General features: G+C 39.3%; 1 protein-coding gene across 1 annotated transcript in view; it reads right to left on the bottom strand.

Annotated features, from left to right (window-relative positions):
• The window catches only part of LOC126095070 (5-phosphohydroxy-L-lysine phospho-lyase-like), a 142,874-nt gene that overhangs the window by 22,938 nt on the left and 105,990 nt on the right, over nucleotides 1-13,946 (bottom strand). The window contains exons 5-6 of the mRNA XM_049909756.1: nucleotides 13,625-13,833; nucleotides 2,508-2,733 (exon numbers count right to left, since the gene is read on the bottom strand). Of these exons, the coding sequence (XP_049765713.1) occupies nucleotides 2,508-2,733; nucleotides 13,625-13,833 (435 nt within the window). The remainder of the gene's footprint in view (nucleotides 1-2,507; nucleotides 2,734-13,624; nucleotides 13,834-13,946) is intronic.

Below are 13,946 nucleotides of genomic sequence, written 5' to 3'. Positions count from 1 at the left end.
ATGACTATTAAATTTTCCTCTCCCTTCACTATCTGAATACTTTCTTTTATTTCATCACACATTTCTTCAATTTCGTCATCTGCAGAGCTAGTTGGCATATAAAGTTGTACTACTGTAGTAGGCATGGGCTTGATGTCTATCTTGGCCACAATAATGCATTCACTATGCTGTTTGTAGTAGCTTACCCGCACTCCTATTTTTTTATTCATTATTAAACCGACTCCTACATTACACCTATTTGATTTTGTATTTATAACCCTGTATTCGCCTGACCAAAAGTCTTGTTCCTCCTGCCAGTGAACTTCACTAATTCCTACTATATCTAACTTTAACCTATCCATTTACCTTTTTAAATTCTCTAACCTACCTGCTTGATTAATGGATCTGTCATTCCACGCTCTGATTCGTAGAATGCCAGTTTTTTTTCTTCTGATAACAACGTCCTCCTGAGTAGTCCCCACCTGGAGATCCAAATGGGGGACTATTTTACCTCTGGAATATTTTACGCAAGAGGACGCCATCATCATTTAACCATACAGTAAAGCTGCATGCCCTCGGGAAAAATTACGGCTGTAGTTTCCCCTTGCTTTCAGCTGTTCGCAGTACCAGCACAGCAAGGCCATTTTGGTTAGTGTTACAAGGCCAGATCAGTCAGTCATCCAGACTGTTGCCCCTGCACCTACTGAAAAGGCTGCTGCCCCTCTTCAGGAACCACATGTTTGTCTGACCTCTCAACAGATACCCCCCCATTGTGGTTGCACCTACAGTACGGCTATCTGTATCGCTGAGTCACGCAAGGGTCCATGGTTCTTGGGGGGCCTGCTAACTTAGTCATATTTAAATGAAAGTTTGAACACTGTTCCAGTGCTGCAGTGAACATATCACCACCACTAATTTGCCTGACAATGAACTCATTCCAATCAATTCATTACATACATCAAGTATGTGTGTTATCCCACATTCAAATACTATTGTCTGGGTTGTGGAGGTGGTGTCTTTTGATTCATCAGTAGCCTGAAAAATAACAAATTTTCTTTGAGGAAGTTTTTGTTTGATCCATGATATTTACCATCATTGCAATAACTCTCCTTTGCACAGTCATCCAATTTAACTGAATTTTCTTGAAATATTTAAGTGATTGCAGCCAAATGTTTTTAGCACCTACCTTGGAAATTTTTTTGACGGGATCTACATCTGTAAGTGGCTGGCAACTTTTTGCTATAGGGTGAGATATTTCAAAATTTAATTATGTTGCAGTTTCTGCGTTTTTAACAGATTCTCTGAGTATTGCATGCTGACATGTAAATTCTCATTTCAATGGAGAAATTTTATGTCATGTAGTTCTTCTGGCAATTCAGAATGCAGACTCTCATATTGTCTCCTTAATTTGTAATGTAATGAATGAAAAATCTGTAATCCAGCAGGCAGGGATAATGCTGACTCTTTCGTCCCCTCCATTCCCCTTCCCTCCTAGAGCATCTCTCACTATTTGCCAAATCACTTTTCATAGTCTTCCAGCAGCTGCTTCAAGCAATATTTGCTTCCCCATACTTTCTTAACTCTGTACAAAATCCTACCAATAAACAACCATCTGTCCACCCACATAAATGGCCACTGCCAAACTGTAGCAAACCAAGTACTCAGTCACCCAAATAAAACTCTGCTCTCATTAAAAATGAATAAGCTTTTCTTGTGTTTAGGCTACTCCAGCAATTTCAGAAACTTCTACTTTCATTTCATTTCCTATCTCTCCCATTCTCTTAAACAAAGTGCAAAAGTTCTGAAAGCTCGTAAATAACCATAACTTATTTCCTTTTGCATATTTAATTGCTGTCATTTGCTCAGATAGTGTTAGTATTTGTTTCTTCAATTTAAAACTGAAGTAATATTGAAATGTCCAAAAAGTGAAAAACATCTCACTAAATAAATACAGAATTAATCCTATGATAATGATGTAAACTGAAGAAATAAATAAAAATTTGTGCTACAGCCAGGACTCGAACACCGGTCTTCTTGCTTGCAGTGGTGTAATGGTCAGCATTTCTGCCCAGTAGAGCCCCGGCCACAGCACAAATTTTAATTCATTTCTTCAGCTTCCATCATTATTATAGATAAAGATGAGACTTAAATGTCACAGGGAAAATTTGATTATAATTAATCCTGTGGAAAAGAAATAATGATGACCATGAAACACGAGAGACTGTGGTTAGAAGGAGACTTAAGACAAGAAAGTGAAAAATGGAAGCATGCACATTTCTGTTAGGAAGACTTCAAGCAAAATATACTTCTAAAATTGAAACAGGTCTCTGAAGCTATTAAGATAAAAATACTTCTTAAAATTGAGACAAATTCTTCATTAGCTTTTAATTGCTCATTGTGCTTTGATTATGTCACTGATTTTCTGGTAATGTACAGCACAGACATTCCATAAAGTCATTATTATGAGACTTAGCTAACAAAATGTAATTTTCAATCTGTCCTGTAATTTTAATTAAGTGTATACTTACAGTATTGAAATATTCAATTCCAGTGTTCTGGAAACTTTGAGCAATTTCTCTGGTTGTAACAACTGCTGCCACAGGATGGCCATTCCCCATTGGTTTGCCAAGAGTAACAATATCAGGTATAACATCGTCACCTTGCAACTGGAATCCCCACCAGTGCTTTCCCACTCGGCCAAAACCCACTTGAACCTCATCAGCTACGCACACACCACCAGCTTCACGGACGTGCCTGGTGATCATAAAAAGAATACAATAAGGAAACAATGAATGGTTTCATCACCAGTGAAAAAAGAAAAGAGCAATGATTTACTATAAACACGTTTCATGTAGAATCTTGGATTTCTTCCTCTTAGACATTTCTTGAATTTCTTTACTTGATAATAATTTCAAGAGTTCTGTATCATTTTCCCAACTTCTTTAAAGTTCACTTCAAAACTTCCAAACAATTACTTTTAAAAAATTAGCTTTTACAAAGATTACAGAATCTTTGCTCCTGAGAAGTAATTTTTACAGCTATAATGGCATTCTACTTTTCATCTACGTAGATACTCTGTGATCCACTTCACAGTACATGGCAGAGGGTACCCAGTACCACTACTAGTAATTTCCTTTCCTGTTACACTAACAAATAGAGCAAGGAAAAAGTGACCATCTATATGCCTCCAGATGAGTCCCAATTTTTTATATCTTATCTCTGTGGTACTTACACGCAGTGTATGTTGGAGGCTGTAGAACCGTTCTGCAGTCAGCTTCAAATTCTGGTTCTCTAAATTTTCTCAACAGTGTTCCTTGAAAAGAATGTCAGCTTCCCTCCAGTTACTTCCATGTTAGTTTCTGAAGCAAGTCCATAACACTTGCATGTTGTTCAAGCCTACCAGTGACAAATGTAGCAGTGCCCTCCTCTGAACTGCTTTGATGCCTTGCTTTAATCTGACATGGTATGGACCCCTAACACTTAAGCAATACTCAAGAGTAGGTCACACTGCACACTAGTGTCCTATATTTGGTCTCCCTTACAAATGAACCACACTTTGCTAGAATTCTCCCAACAAACTGAAGTCGACCATTGGCCTTCCCTGCCATGATCCTCACATGCTCATTCCATTTCATATCACTTTGCAACACTATGCCCATATCTTTAAACAATGTGACTGTGTCAAGCAGGACCTACTAATGCTGTATCCAAACATTACAGGTATATTTTTCCTACTCACCCACATTAACTTGGATTTTTCTACATTTAGAGCTAGCTGCTGTTGATCACACCAACTATAAATTTTGTCTAAGTCTTCTTGTATCCTAAAGTCACTCACTTGTGACACCTTACTGTACACTGCAGCATCATCAGCAAACAACTGCAGAGTGCTGCCCATTCATCCGCTAAATCATTTGTGTATATAGCAGTGTTCTATCCCTGGCACATTCCTGTTGATACCCTTGTCTCTAATGAACATCACCATTGATGACAACATACTGGATTCTATAACTTAAGAAGTCTTCAAGCCACTCACATATCTATGAACCTATTCCATACGCTCAAACCTTCTTTAACAGCCTGTAATAGGCCACCGTGTCAAATGCATTCTGGAACTCTAGACGTATGGAATTTGCCTGTTGTCCTTCATTCACAGTTCGCAGTATATCATGTGAGAATAGGGAAAGCTCAGTTTCACATGAGTGATGCTTTCTAAAACCATGCTGATTCATGGACATAAGATTCTCGGTCTCAAGAAAATTTATTTTATTTGAGGTGAGGATGTGTTCAAGGATTCTGCAGCAAACCGATGTTAGGGATATGGTCTGTAATTTTACAGGGCCATTCTTTTGCCTTTCTTATGTAAAGGAGTCACCTGTGCTTTCCTCCAGTCACTTGGGACTTTGCACTGTGTGAGAGATTTGCAATAAATGCAAGATAGGTAAGGATCCGGCACTGTAGAGTACTCTTGGAAAAACCAAATTGGGATTCCATCCAGACCTGGCAACTTATTTGCTTTCAACTCTTTCGGTTGTCTCTCTATGTCAGGGATGTTTAGTACTATGTTGTCCATACAGGAGACTGTTTGATAGTCAAATACTGATATTTTTGTACGATTCCCCTGCATGAATTATTTCGTAAATACGAACTTTAAAACTTCGGCATTCATTTTTCTGTCTTCAACATCCACACCAGACTGGTCAACAGGTGACTGGATTGAAGCCTTAGAGCCACTTAGAAATTTTACATAAGACCAAAATTTACTCGGGTTCTCTGCCAGATCGTTTGCTAAGGTACGATGGTGTCAGTTTTTTTATGCTTCACACATAGCCAGCAGAATATTAAAACATTGTGCTAGCTTGGTAAGATCACTCTTCAGTTCCATGTAAACATTCCATGAGTCATTAAATATTTATTGACAGACTTAACTATGCAGTAGTGATGCCTGCTGTACAAATGAGGAAAAAGAAATAATCTCTAACACCAGACCCATTTCAATGCTTTGAATCATTTGAAATTTTCTTGAGAAAATAACCTTAAACAATAGTTGTGGCAATGGAGTAGCATTCAGGATGCCAGGGGGCTAATACCTCTTCATAATGGCACTAATTTTCAGTGATTGTTGTCATTGGTTCATATCAAATTAATAAGCTGTTTATAATAGAGGGAAACATTCCACGTGGGAAAAATATATTTAAAAAGAAAGATGATGAGACTTACCAAACAAAAGCGCTGGCAGGTCGATAGACACACAAACAAACACAAACATACACACAAAATTCTAGCTTTCGCAACCAACGGTTGCCTCGTCAGGAAAGAGGGAAGGAGAAGGAAAGACAAAAGGATATGGGTTTTAAGGGAGAGGGTAAGGAGTCATTCCAATCCCGGGAGCGGAAAGACTTACCTTAGGGGGAAAAAAGGACAGGTATACACTTGCACACACACACACATATCCATCCACACATACACAGACACAAGCAGACATTTGTAAAGGCCTTTACAAATGTCTGCTTGTGTCTGTGTATGTGTGGATGGATATGTGTGTGTGTGTGTGCAAGTGTATACCTGTCCTTTTTTCCCCCTAAGGTAAGTCTTTCCGCTCCCGGGATTGGAATGACTCCTTACCCTCTCCCTTAAAACCCATATCCTTTTGTCTTTCCTTCTCCTTCCCTCTTTCCTGACGAGGCAACCGTTGGTTGCGAAAGCTAGAATTTTGTGTGTATGTTTGTGTTTGTTTGTGTGTCTATCGACCTGCCAGCGCTTTTGTTTGGTAAGTCTCATCATCTTTCTTTTTAAATATAATAAGCTGTTTAGAAGGATTTATGTTACCATAGTTTTCAATCTGAATACATCAGTGCTAGTTCTCATTTGTTGTTTGTGTACTTTAACAGAAATAATCATCAGTGGTTGCCCCTGTATATTGATGTAAAACTCTCCTTCATGATGGGATTAATTTATTTATTTGGTCAAGTAAATCAATTTTTAGTACATTGTTTGTCCATATGATATAGGACAAGGGATAATCATAACTAATTTATGATTTCAGTAGTCATTGTAACAAAGTAATCAATGTAATCAAATTACATAATAATATAAAAAGTACATAATAATACAAACTGACAAACTACTTTGCTTGTACATATGAAAGGTAAACTAAACTCCATCCAAACAGGCCTCAAAAGACCCAATGGTATTGACTGACTGTCATATCATCCTCAGCCCATAGGCATCACTGGATGTGAATACAGAGGGGCATGTGGTCAGCACACCGACCTCCTGGCCGTTGGCTGACTCTGTTAACTGAGCCAGTACTTTTTGTTGTGGACTGGCAAGACAGCCAATCCACTATGAAGGAAGTCGAAAGGCATGCATTTAAGCTCATGCAGGCTGGCGTGAGGTCTGGAACAGGTCAGGGAAATGAGACTAGCAAAAATAGTACGTGGCTGCTGGAATACTTAACTTTAATCCATAATTGGTGAACATCGCTCTTGATGGTACATGTTTTACAGCATCAATAGTAACTGGTAATGGCGCCTTGCTAGGTCGTAGCAAATGACGTAGCTGAAGGCTATGCTAACTACCGTCTCGGCAAATGAGAGCGTAATATGTCAGTGAACCATCGCTAGCAAAGTCGGCTGTACAACTAGGGCGAGTGCTAGGAAGTCTCTCTAGACCTGCCGTGTGGCGGCGCTCGGTCTGCAATCACTGATAGTGGCGACACGCGAGTCCGGCGTATACTAACGGACTGCAGACGATTTAAAGGCTACCACCTAGCAAGTGTGGTGTCTGGCGGTGACACCACACTTTTCAGGCAGGTAGCCCCTCAATTGGCCTGACAAGTGCTGAGTGCATCCTGCTTGCCAACAACACTCAGCAGACACACACAGTCGACCATCGAAGTATTAGCCAAACTCAGAAGTGCTTAACTTTGGTGATATAATGAGAACTGAAGTTACCACTGTGGCAAGGCTACTGGCTACATATGACAGCAATAGTTATTAAATGAGACTAAATGATGAACAAAGTCGAAGTACTTCATTGGTTCACGGGCATCACATCGGATAATGTTGTGGAAGCTGAACAATATTTCAATGAGACAACTGCTTGTCACCCTCAGGTGCCTACAGATGTGTTTCTCCAATGGTTCATCAATATATATGCTGACATGCAAGAAAAACACAGGCGCCAAGGATTGAGTTTCCATGCCTAGCTGAGTTGAAATCCTGTGTCTCTATTGGTCAGGTCACTACTTACACGAATTTTGACTGCTTCTGTAATGATGGAATCCCAGTATGTAGAAGCAGACAAAAGGATCTTTTTTCTCTGTAGTTCGTGCTGTGTCTTGTGTCAAGACAGTGTTCAGCCACAGCAGACTTTTCTGGCTGACCCAGTCTGGTGTGACACCTGTGTTCAGCACATCTATCCTTAACAGTGCGACACATCTGGCCAATGTATGATTTCCCACACTGGCACGGGATTTGATATATCTCTGGTCTCCTTACACCAAGGTCATTTTAACAGAATCCAGCATAGTTTGCAATCATGCTGGAGGGTGGAAGATACATTTTATTTGAGATTTTTTGAAGAGCCTGCCAATCTTAAAGGACACACCATCACCAACATACAGTAGAAAAACCATTCTCTTGGAGTTTTCTGTTTCTTCTGGCTGTTCTTGAGCTTTAGAGCATGCAGGTTTAAATGCATTATGGATGTGTTTATCAGAGTACCCTGTTTTGTACAAAAACAGAGTGAAGATGGCTAAGCTCTGCTGATAAGCTGCCTGCATCAGAGATAATTCTGGCCCTAAGAACGAGATTCCGCAACACGCCACAGTGTTGAGATGGTTTATGGCAGCTCATAGCTCATAGATATAGGTTAGTTTGAGTCGGTTTGTGAAACACACTGTGACCCAAGGAACCATCTTCTTTTCTGTAGACCAAGACATCAAGAAATGGGAGGTCTTCATTTTTCTCCATTTCCGTGGTGAAGCAAATGCTGGGATGGAGGGAGTTAAGGTGTTCCAGAAATGCAGGAAGCATTGCTGCTCTGTGTGGCCAAACTACAAAAGTGTCATTCACATATCTCCAGAAACATTTAGGTTTCATCATCACTGACTGAAGTGCTTTTTCCTCGAAGTCTTCCATAGAAAGATTAGGTACTGTGGGAGAGATAGGGCTACCCATAGTAACACCACCAGTCTGCTCAAAATATTGTTTGTTAAATAAAAAGTACATTGAGATAGTAACACCCTCTGTCTGCTCAAAATATTGTTCATTAAACAAAAAGTACGTCGAGGTAAGCATATGTTTGAATAGATGTATGATGTCCTCCTCCAACTTATTTCCTATAAGTTGTAATGAGTCCACCAGAGGTATTCATGTGAACAAAGAGACCACATCAAAACTCACTAATATGTCAGCTGGTTCAAGAGGCAAAGTCTTCAGTCATTGTATAATCTTCTGAGTTTCAAATGTGATGTTCACAGTTTTCTACCAATGGGCTTAGAAGAGAAGCCAGATGTTTTGCCAGGTAATATGTTGGGGATTCTATATTGCTCATGATGAGGCGAAGAGGAACCCATTCCTTATGGGTCTCAGGCAGCCCATTAAATCATGGTGGAAGTGGCACTTGTATTCTGAAGCTCTTTTTAAGAGATTCAGGAAACACTGGATTTGAGGAGCATGGATGTTTTCCATTGTACTGCATCATTTGGATCCTTCTGGAGACGACAATACGCTGAGTCCTTTAGTAAATCCACCATCTTGCTGAAACAAGATGTTGCAGGCAAAAGAACAGTAGCATTTCCCTTCTCAGCAGGTAAAATCACAATTTCTGTGTCCTTTCTTAAGGAACGGAGAGCTTTCCTTTCTTCAGCACTGATGTTCTGCTTCTGTGCGAGCATCCCGGTTATGGCCCTGCAAGCCTCTCACCTTATTTCTTCATCAGTCTCACTTGGAAGTTTCAAGACTCCTTTCTCAATGGCACTGATGAAATCATTAATAGGGAAGGTCTTTGGAATGGGCACAAAATTTGGTCCGTTTTCCAACACCATCAGCGCAGTGTCACTCAGTTGCTTATCTGTGAAACTTAAACACAGTACATCTACATGGTTTATGTTCTTGTGACGATTGGTGTGTAAGGTGATGGAACTTCAAAGTTTGATGCACCACAGCCTGCTGTTGCATCCAGTCTGAAAGCAACTACGTAGCACAGTTCACCCACTCCCAGGAATCCGCTGACAGACGCAATGAGGTATTCAGATATAGTGAAAGCAAGTTCCTGGAGACTCTGCAGCCTCCAAGAGGATCAAAAAATGAGCCAGCATGGCATTGGTGAGAGAAAGAATCAGGTATACCAGGTGAGAATTAGAGAGAGAACCACCAATGAGTAGCTTGTATTTTGAGTGAGAATCCTAACACCATACATAAATGTATTCATTTTTTTATTTAGGTTGTGAAGGTGCATCACCCACTTCAAGTCGTCCTGAAAATCAATATGTTCCCCAAAAACTTTTTATGGCTCACAGGAAACATCTTATTGTAGAACACATAATGAAGGTGGTGGTGCCGGCCGAAGTGGCCGTGCGGTTAACGGCGCTGCAGTCTGGAACCGCAAGACCGCTACGGTCGCAGGTTCGAATCCTGCCTCGGGCATGGATGTTTGTGATGTCCTTAGGTTAGTTAGGTTTAACTAGTTCTAAGTTCTAGGGGACTAATGACCTCAGCAGTTGAGTCCCATAGTGCTCAGAGCCATTTGAACCATTTTTGAAGGTGGTGGTGTTGCCATTTACTTGAAAAAAAGTGTGCCTCTATCCACCACAAAAAAGTGATGTGGGTGAACAAGTTTTGTGACGACAAAAATTTTGAAATTGCATTTGTCAAATTCGTGTCTTGCTCTCTATTTACTACATATATATTGACTCATTCTGGAAACTTTGGTGCTTTCCAAATCTCTTGATGGAGTTCTGAGTAAATTAATGTCAAGTCATAAAATTGTAAATCTGTTCGCACTTGCAGATATAAACATCAACACTTTACATGAGTGCCAGGAAAGCAAATATTTTACAGATTTTATCCTGTCTTGTGGGGCTAAAGATCAACATGAACTTGTACTCACTACAATAATAACAGATATAGTAAAATGGTGTTCTATAAGTATTGCAACACTTTTTTCTCAGGCAATTTAGGTTTAAAAATATGAAATTTGTTTTAGAGCATCATGCAATATTCCCACTTCAGAATGTATATTTTCATGAAGTTCCAACAACTGGTGGCACTATGCGTAGCTTTCAAAATGATGACTTTAATGGATGTGCATTTCAAGTAGAGAGCTGTCATTGAGTTTCTTTTGGCCGAAAGCCACAGAATCACAAGTTTCCATAGGCACTTGCAGAGTGTCTATGGAGACGCGGTAGTGAACAAAGCACGGTGAGTCATTGGGTGAGGCATCATTGCAACAAGGGCACACAGACCTGTCCAGTCTCCCACATGGCAGCCGGCCAGACACAGCTGTGATTGCTGAAATGTCAGAATGTGCAGACATTCTCATTCAAGGTGACCAATGCATCACAATCAAAAACATCATTGTTCAATTGCTCATCTCTGTTGGTAGTGCTGACACACACTTGTCCATCAATTGGGGCACACAAAGGTGTGTGCCCAGTGGGTTCATAACTGTTCAGAATATCATAAAGAGCAGTGAAGGACCATCCGTGCAGAATTGCTTGCATGTGATGAGGCATCACTTTGAACCAGAAACAAAATGGCAATCCACGGAGTGGCACCACACTACTCTCCTCCAAAGAGAAAGTTCATAGCCGCACCTTCAGCCAGTAAAGCCACAGTGAAGGCTTTCTGAGACTCTGAAGGGGTTATTTTGTTTGATGTCATCCCTCATGCCTTAGTGATCAGTTCTGAAATATAATAAACTGTGTTCTTGAAGACTGTTTATTCCCTGACAAGTTGAAACTGGCTTTAGTCAAACCCTTGCACAAGAATTGGAAGATAAAGCATGTTCAGAACCAAATACCTATTGCTCTAATCTCAACACTCAGCAAACTGATTGAGGAAATAATATTAAAAGGAATCTTGGAATATTACAACAATGCTAACATCTTAGGTGATTTCCAGCATAGTTGCAGAATAGTTCAAACTACCACAGCATCTGCAGTACATTTGACCATTATGTACTTGAAAATATTAATTAAAAGTCCCAAGCAGCAGGAGCATCCCAGGACCTCTCAAAAGCTTTCAATAGAGTACATCACAAAGCACTCTTTTCAGAAATTGCAATGAGCATTGTCACTGGAAAACTTATGCAATTGCTATAAACATTTTAAAGGTAGGCAGCAGTGTACAGAAACTGTGTGTGATAATAAAGGAGTATTGGGGAGGAGAAGGTCAAGAATTAGAAATAGATAATTGGTGCTCCTAAGGGCTCTATTTTATTTTTATTCATATGTTATTTCCCAAGTTCTCTGGATAATAGGTGTTTGATCACTATGTAAGCTGATGACATAGCTGATGTCTATTGTGCAGACAGAGCTTGGCGTTATTGAACAGATTATAAATTTTATTAAAAAGGCAAGAGCTCACTTTGAAATGACAACATGAAAGTTAATGTAGAAAAAATAAATGTTATTCACTTAAAGAGAGTATTCCCAGCAGGCATAATACTGTGAATGATGAGATTCTGTCAACAACCTGTTCAGAGTATAAATGTGCCACACTAATATTAAAAGTGTTTTAATATTGCAGAAGAGGGGCTTAAGGATCATACCAAAACTGAAACAATGAATGTCTTGTAAAAGCCTATTCACTAGTTTCAATAATCTCCCAGTTTATGCCATGTATATGCTAGACATGATTGTGCTAGTGAAAGAAGAAACTAAGTTCAAAAATAGCAACATGAAAATTCACAACCTCTAAACTATGCTTAACACAGACTTTCATATGATCAACAGAAGATTAACTTTAATGGCAAAAAGCATATACATCAAAATAGCTGTTTTTTGTAATTTGTTACCTAATGGTCTTACAATGTTGACAGGAGATACCTTTAAAAACTGACTCAAGAGCAGTGGTTTATCCATAAATGCTCTTACAACTTGTATGTAACATGACTAATAATTTAAGCAATGATCTATTTCTAGAAATAAGTATAATAGTAAATTGCATGTGACACCGACTGCTCATTATCAAACAAAGGAAAATCCAGGATGGAATGTAACAGTATTGTGAAAGGGAAAGTTGTCACTCACTATATAGTGGAGAAGCTGAGTCACAGATAGCCACAACAAAACAACTGTCACAACTTGCTTCAGTTGCCAGAGACTGCAGTCAATAGTGTGTGAGTTGCATTTGTGTGAGTGAGTGAGTGTGTGTGGGTGTGTCCATGTTCGTGCATGTGTGCATGTGTGTGTCATCTATTTCTGATGAACGCCTTGCTGGCCAAAAACTTATTTGTGACAGTCTTTTTGTTGTGCCTATCTGCGACTCATCATCTCCGTTATATGGCAACTGCTCATCACGGAATAAATTATTGTCCTACTGTTTGAATTATTTAAATATAGCATATTGTAAGAAGTTATGCTGTAACTTATACTTTCATGACACTGCACATGCATGTAAAATTACATGTTATGAGCAGAGAATAAAAAACTGGTTCAAATGGCTTTGAGCATTATGGGACTCAACATGTGGGGTCATCAGTACCCTAGAACTTAGAACTACTTAAACCTAACTAAGCTAAGGACATCACACACATCCATGCCCGAGGCAGGATTCGAACCTGCGACCGTAGCAGTCACACGGTTCCGGACTGAAGTGCATAGAACCGCACGGCCACCGCAGCCGGCAGCAGAGAATAAATTTGAAACATAAACTATGGAATGCCACAATATTTAGTACTCTGTCTGCTCTTCATTTTGCACATTAATTAAAGGATTGTACAAAAACTGTAATGTTTGTGGAACATGAACATGTAGCAAATAGAGAAAGGGCTCAAACTCAACAATACTGTTCACACCCAAAGTTATCTGAAAGTTGATTAACTTTGAATTCAATTGACTGCTGTTGTGATGAACATAAGAATGACTGCCTTTTATAGAGATATGGCATGAATGAAACCACCAAGATTTATGCATTGGATTTTTTACAATTTTTTTGGATAAGTACAGAAAAAGATAAACGCACAAGAGATGGAGATCAGGTGTAAAACATCTGTAAGTGTGAACCACGAAGGAAGAAATGCAACATCAAAACTTCCCAGATGAGCCAAAATTATGCTGTAACTTATACTTTCATGACACTGCACATGCATGTAAAATTACATGTTATGAGCAGAGAATAAAAAAATGGTTCAAATGGCTTTGAGCATTATGGGACTCAACATGTGGGGTCATCAGTACCCTAGAACTTAGAACTACTTAAACCTAACTAACCTAACTAAACAGGAAAGACAAGTCCCGCAGAGAAAAAGAAGTACACTGGTCTATATGAAGGAGTCAGAGAAAAATGTTCATAAAAATAAAGACTTGTGTGTCCAGAATGAATAAAGTAGCAGTATAACTCCAAATTTCTGTACCTTTTTGAGATAATTGCCTTAAATAAAACTGATCATTACTTAATTTTAGTGATCTGCTAACCTGAAGGCTTCACGTAGGTAGTTTTGTGGTGGAATTATCTGCCCACCACAGCTAATCAGACTCTCAATAAAGAATGCACACACTGAACGACCATCATCCCTGATTTTCCTGCAGATTTCCTTGACGTCTCCAGCGTACTTTTTTCCCATGTCTTCTCCAGGGTAGTCAACATCTCGGTATTTCCCTCTGTAAACATCTGGGCAAGGAGCCTGAAATGCATCAAAGAACTAACTTATTGTATGTTAATGGAACACAGTTCTCACTATAATTTTTTTAGCTAAAATAAGTTTCAGTAACAATATATGTAATGAACATTTGCTCA

This window comes from Schistocerca cancellata, chromosome 1 (genome assembly GCF_023864275.1).
Source record: "Schistocerca cancellata isolate TAMUIC-IGC-003103 chromosome 1, iqSchCanc2.1, whole genome shotgun sequence".
NCBI classification, from domain to species: Eukaryota; Metazoa; Arthropoda; class Insecta; order Orthoptera; family Acrididae; genus Schistocerca; species Schistocerca cancellata.
The sequence above is the reverse complement of the archived record's forward strand: the minus strand, read 5'-3'. Positions and strand labels throughout refer to the sequence as shown.